At 46.0% G+C, this 6,000-nt stretch overlaps 4 protein-coding genes across 4 annotated transcripts; 3 read left to right on the forward strand and 1 right to left on the reverse strand.

Annotated features, from left to right (window-relative positions):
- Nucleotides 1–269: 269 nt before the first annotated feature.
- On the forward strand, nucleotides 270–1,622 carry BNA5 (kynureninase; the record flags this gene model as incomplete). The annotated part of the gene is made up of 1 exon (XM_020213326.1): nucleotides 270–1,622. One exon carries the CDS (start codon nucleotides 270–272, stop codon nucleotides 1,620–1,622), a length of 1,353 nt encoding a protein of 450 aa, XP_020071500.1.
- A 97-nt stretch (nucleotides 1,623–1,719) lies between these two features.
- On the forward strand, nucleotides 1,720–2,406 carry CYBJADRAFT_172439 (uncharacterized protein; the record flags this gene model as incomplete). Its single annotated transcript, XM_020216335.1, has 1 exon — nucleotides 1,720–2,406. One exon carries the CDS (start codon nucleotides 1,720–1,722, stop codon nucleotides 2,404–2,406), a length of 687 nt encoding a protein of 228 aa, XP_020071501.1.
- A 100-nt stretch (nucleotides 2,407–2,506) lies between these two features.
- IPT1 (inositolphosphotransferase) lies at nucleotides 2,507–4,003 on the reverse strand. The gene has a single exon (XM_020217909.1). It carries the CDS (start codon nucleotides 3,907–3,909, stop codon nucleotides 2,686–2,688), a length of 1,224 nt encoding a protein of 407 aa, XP_020071502.1. The 5' UTR covers nucleotides 3,910–4,003; the 3' UTR covers nucleotides 2,507–2,685.
- A 512-nt stretch (nucleotides 4,004–4,515) lies between these two features.
- Nucleotides 4,516–4,915, forward strand: CYBJADRAFT_167123 (uncharacterized protein). The gene has a single exon (XM_020214781.1). It carries the CDS (start codon nucleotides 4,644–4,646, stop codon nucleotides 4,896–4,898), a length of 255 nt encoding a protein of 84 aa, XP_020071503.1. The 5' UTR covers nucleotides 4,516–4,643; the 3' UTR covers nucleotides 4,899–4,915.
- Nucleotides 4,916–6,000: the final 1,085 nt, after the last annotated feature.

Here is a 6,000-nt window from a genome sequence, read left to right on the forward strand (position 1 = left end):
CACCACAAAATCAACACTTCCATTTAAGCTTTTTTGGTGTCATTCCAAATCGGGAAACCCATTGCATGCATGCTTATGTAAACATGCATGAACATGTGGTGTGCGGATGTCTTTGTTTGCCGGCCGTTAGGGGCAACACAGGGTATATACGCTTTTCCTCCCTCGCTCGTCGAAGCTGGTGCGGTGTGGAGCCATAGGCATTTGCTGATTTTGATCACATTCTTGATACTTTCCCCTTCATATATAAAGGTTTTGTTGTTGTTCGAGCCATGGAAGAAGCAATTGAGCTCGACTCGCGTTATAAGACTCTCAAAGAGGAGTTTTCCGTTCCGACATTTGGCTCGTTTGGCATCCCTGGTGACGCTGATACGAAGACGACGTATCTATGTGGTAACTCGCTTGGATTGATGCCATTGGCCATTAGAAGGGCTATCAACGATGAGTTGGACGCATGGGGGGAGAGGGCCGTTGACTCGCACTTCCGTCACCCTGGTTTGGATGACGGGAAGACCAATTGGATGGACATTGACCTGCCAGTGATACCTTTGATCAAGGACATTGTTGGTGCACAGGAGGACGAGGTTGCGATTATGGGGTCCTTAACTGCCAATCTGAACGCTTTGATGGTGGCCTTCTACAAGCCACAGGGCAAGAGAACAAAGATCTTGTTCGAGAAGGGCTCTTTCCCCTCAGATTACTATGCCATTTTCAACCAGTTGAGACTGAACTCCCTGGACCCACAGACTGATATGATTCAAATGGAGCCACGCAAAGGCGAGTATACGCTGCGTACCCAGGATATCATCTCCCAGATTGAGTCCCACAGTGAGACTTTGGCGTTGGTGTTATTACCGGGCATCCAATACTACACAGGACAGCTCTTCGACATTGAAGTCATCACCAGAGTTGCCAAGTCGCACGGTATCATAATCGGGTGGGACTTGGCTCACGCAGTGGGCAATGTGCCATTGAAATTGCACGATTGGGGTGTCGATTTCGCCGTATGGTGTTCCTACAAGTACCTTAACAGTGGACCAGGTGCAATCTCTGGAATATTCGTCCACAGCTCTCATGGAACCAATGAGGAGGACAAGTACATGCCCCGTCTTGCCGGATGGTGGGGTAATAACGCCTCAACACGCTTCAAGATGATGGAATTCTTCGACCCAATCCAAGGAGCACTGGGATTCAGACAGAGCAACCCAAGTGTGATCGACGTTGTCAGCGTCCATGCCTCTTTAAAGCTATTCCAAGAGTACGGTGGCATTGGAAAACTACGTGAGAAGAGCGTGGCATTGACAAGATACCTCGAAACCTTGCTAAAGGACTCACCATACTTCAACAACACTGAATACGGGTTCAAGATCCTAACACCTGATGATCCTGAGGACCGTGGTGCTCAGCTATCCTTGCTTTTCTTCCCAAGAACAACAGACTCCACCCCCGGCATCATGGACGACATACATCAATTCATGACACACAGAGGTGTTATCTGTGATGAACGTAGACCTGATGTCATACGTATCGCTCCTGTTCCACTGTACAACACTTTCCAGGACGTGTTCCACGCTGTTGAGGTCTTAAACTCGGCATTCGACACAAAATCACCAAAGAGCTCTTAGTGGAAATCGTATATATACATGTATATACTGGCCTGTGTCTGAATAAACATCTCTTGACTGTTGAGCATCTGGTTGGATAACTCGTGTTCTCACGGCTATGCTGGCTCCAAACAACCATTGTCCCTCGCCTCTTGAGTCTCCGTGGGAGAGCTTCAGCACTACAACCTCCCTGTCGCAAGGGTTGGCATCAGGTGCCTATAAGTTGATGAGCACCTCACTTTTGAAGTGCTCTGGCACCTCTACGTCGTCCATTCCAACGTCTATGGGTCTTTCACCAAGAGACGTTACTGGTGAATTGGAAAGGACCATCTCTACGAACTTTGATAAAGTTGAAAAGATGAGGTTGAAGGCCGTCAAAGAGCTTCATAAGCAGCAGCATGCCTGTGCGAAGCTTATGGAGAGAGACTCGTCGTCGCATGTGGACTCCAAGACGAACTGGGAGTACTACAACATCGAACTAGAGCTATCCGAGGTGAAGTTGATGTTATACGATGCAACCATCTTGTTGAAAGAGGACTACTGCAATGTCATCCAGCACGTGAAGCTCATTGAAGACCCTTACAACACAAGGGGAGAATTGGAGGCACTACAAGCTCAATTTGATGCTCTCCTTTTGAAACTTGACGATTCTTTGAAGAAAGTTCTCTATTTGACCATGCAAAGAGATATGCTTGTGCAGTCCAAAGAGAGACTAAGTTTATCATGGAGAGAGTGGTTCAGGTATAAGAGAGCGTTGAAAAGCCATAAGCATTCAACTACACAGCATTCACGTCAAAGCACTTAGATGAGTACGGAGAGTGGAAAAGAATTATAATTAAGAAGGGGAAGCGAACGAATTAACCATTAGCAAGTGTGTACCTATTTTGTATAGTGTTGCAATATGTTTCATAGCGTGGTATTGTCATGATGTAGCAACAGCCTCCCTCCATTCCAACTTTGGGTTGCTGGATATGATAAATGACTTTTATTAAGACTTTGGAATAGAGAAGACGTCAAAAATGCAGAAAACAAATACAAGAGTGTTCTTCCTTCCCTCCTGTTAACTGTGGGAGCATGAAAGCAATCAGTGGTATGGATCAAAGAATCTCTGGATTCTGTCAAAGCCTCTAAACACCCTCATCCCCATGGTTGTACCATGTGTGAAATCATTCTCCCTTCTGGCCTTGAGGAACTTCAACTCTTGATGTCTGATGTAGGGCCAAATGGCACCAAATGAGATAAGAGCATAACAACATCCTATGAGCAAATCGATTCTGAAATGGTGATCCAGGTACATAGTTGCCCACCATTGGACGCATACAAAGCCAATGGCAAGGATTCTTAGAGCGATGGAGTTGGCAAAATACCATACAAAGATGCAAACTTGAACAGCCATTGCACTGTGCAACGATGGCACAGCACCAAACACAATTGGAGACTTGTGGAATCCCTTTGAATGCAGGTGTGTACCCAGGGCAACATCGACTCTTGTCAGTCCAGCAGCGTAACCTGGCATATCGTAGTTGGCCTCGGCTTCAGGACCATGCATGTGAATAAACCACGGTGGTGCTGTTGGAAACAGCATATGCGTACAGACACCAGCGATGTTTTGCAATCCCAGAGCAATTGAGAAGCACTTCAGAGCACCAGGCAAATGGAACACGTAAAGCCATACAGCAGTCAAAATTGGGAAGGTGATATGAGCCAACACGTAGAACAACCACGCCGTCAGGTCCTTAGGCACCGTGAGAGGTGTTGCAAACCAGTGTGCAGTGTTCAGTACGGGCCATATGAGACATAGAAGTAGAGGAGTGAGGTACAAAGCATGTGTTTTGGCCTTCGGTATCATGCCATGGGACAATCTGTAGCCCAAGTCCTCGACGATATCGTCCGAGGAGTCGTCTCCACTAGTGGAGGACCCGGAATCGGACCTTGAGTCCGAGTCCATCAACTGTATCGAGTCGAACCCACCTTCCAAATCCTTCTGCGGAGGTTGTGTCAGATAGACAGACTTGTTCTTGACAATATGATACCAGATAAACGTGACCACAACCATTAGCACGGCCCACGCAGGGAACCACCAGGGGGAGAACACCGTGGAATCGGTATAATATGCCCATCCAACGTGGATTTTGGGACGCCATTCGTTTGGTACAACGCCAGCGTTCTTGAACATAAAGAGCCATATGAACACGGGAGAAAAGTTCACGGCGAACCTGAGAACGAGCTTGTACAACGGTCTGCCATTGAGAGCTGAGGACCAAAGCCTTTGGATAACCTGGAAGAGTATGTTGATCGGGTTCTCCATGTTACTTTGATATGTGCTTCGGGATCAAAAGTAGTAGTTGTTGTTGTTTTTTCCGTTAGGCTATCTGTCCCGAATGTCCTTCTTTGTGTCTTGCGATGTCTGAGTGTATTGTCTTAATGCTGCAAACGGTCCGGTTTAATGATTAATCAACGAAGGATAATGAGTCGATGACAAGAATCAGCTCTGTTTCAAGTATCAAAGGACAAAACAGTTAAAAGAAGCAAGGAGAAAGAGTCTATTCTGAATTTTTTCTTTCCCTCTCTCTGTCTCTCTCTTTGATGCTCAAGGACAAAATTAGCTACAAGGAGAGACAAAAAAAAGAACGGGAAAAAATAAACTGCACAGCGCAGCAGCAGAAAACCTTCGGCTTATATCCTAGAAATTTGTGTTTTGGTTTTTTGCGTATACTAAGCCGCGCGTATCTGTCTTGTGGTGCCCTGGAGTCGCGATAAGTTTACATATAAGCCAGTAAGCTCAGCTGTGGACATATGCGTGGTGATGTACGCTCAGCCATGGGTTGCCAGTGTCCATTTTGTCTTTCCTTTGCTAGCTTGTCCCAACTTCTTGTCCAAGAGATCACGACGGTAAAACTTATACTTCGACGGGCTGAAAATCTCAAGCGTTTTGTTTCACTTCCATGGTGACAGAAAGCAGAGCCCGTTGGAGAAGGAATAAGGATTTGTGTGTGCTATTGTTGGCGGCATGAAAGACCAACCTCAATTAGTTGTCCAATGATGATCAACCCCTCAAGAGACATGAACTTTGTAACTGGCTTGCTGGACATTAGCCATGATGCTTATTTTTTGGTCTTTTCCTCTGCCGGGCTGTGCTCCTACTTTTGTGTCACACGCCTCCATATGGGCTTATACAGGGGTTTTGTTTTTTTTCGCACTCGACAGTGTTTTTCAGTGACGCGGATTTTGGTGAAGAAATTTGAGGGTCTCTACTATGCGCCTTACAACTCAGCCACGATTGAAGACAAGCTGTGAATTAATCATAATGCTCACTGATCACATTTGCTCACTATGCTGGAACTATCCTTGCCCACACTACAAATGTCTGAGCTCCAGCATTGATATAAATCGTCCGACTGAGGCGAAAAGTGTAGTCATGGGTTGCCTTGTTGACGATGACACGATTTTCTCAGTTAAGCCTCGGTTAGTTTTCTGGGGATTCTATAACCAGTTCCAGCCCGAGTGTCGTTATCATCTGTCGGTGCAGGGATTCCACATGGGAAGTGTGGAGCAGAAAGGCTCATTTCCAGGATTGTTGTGTAAGCATAGACGGAACAGGGTCCTTGCAAGGTAAAGTCTCTTGCAAAACATCACTTGTGTTATTTAGCAAAAACGCTGCTGGCGCAGAGAGTAAACAACTCGCCCACCCTCTCTCAACTCAAAAATGTCCCATTAAGATTTCATCTATACGCATACCTTTGGCGTGTCTGTCCTGCGTGTTTACACAGCTGCCCAAATGTCTCTGTTGTGTTTACCATAAGCATGCATTATCAGAACCAAGAGACAGGCGAAATGGAATGAGTTCGAAAAGGGGCACATGAAGCACGAGTTACTGATGATCCTTTTATGGTGCGATGTCCGACCCCATTCAACAAAGTTTTCACTCTTTGCATTAAAACATGTCTCTCTTCTTATGACTAGCCCCTTAGTGGTGACTTGGTGTATTTGCCATATGGGTTCGAGAGTCGAGGCTCGGGATGATTGGTGTCTGTCTGATGAAAACCTGCCAAATATTTGTAGCTAAACCAATTATCAAAATCTTGTCGTTAGACGGTGTACCTGGTAAACGTCTTGGAATCTCATGCGTCACTTAGTTCTATAGTTATGGTCCCTCAGACGCCTGCCCAAACTCAAAAATGGTAGCTATCGGGACATTTTTGCTCGGTGAAATCTTCGGGTAGCTATTGGAATTTCACTACTTTGTTGTTGTTGTTTTTTTTTTCAAGTTGCTCAGCCCGGGGACATATAAGCACCCCGACACAGATGGCGTTCATGCTCCAAGGGGCAGGAGGAAAGGGCTTTCGACGTTCTGCTGAAAACTGATTGGATCACACTTAAAAAGAGGAAGTGATTGACC

This window comes from Cyberlindnera jadinii (genome assembly GCF_001661405.1).
Source record: "Cyberlindnera jadinii NRRL Y-1542 unplaced genomic scaffold CYBJAscaffold_4, whole genome shotgun sequence".
Taxonomy (NCBI): Eukaryota; Fungi; Ascomycota; class Saccharomycetes; order Phaffomycetales; family Wickerhamomycetaceae; genus Williopsis; species Williopsis jadinii.

What these genes read in the sequence shown, in the direction of transcription:
- CYBJADRAFT_167123 (XM_020214781.1), top strand. Translation starts at nt 4,644, where the DNA reads ATGATCAACCCCTCAAGAGACATGAACTTTGTAACTGGCTTGCTGGAC.
- IPT1 (XM_020217909.1), bottom strand. Translation starts at nt 3,909, where the DNA reads ATGGAGAACCCGATCAACATACTCTTCCAGGTTATCCAAAGGCTTTGG.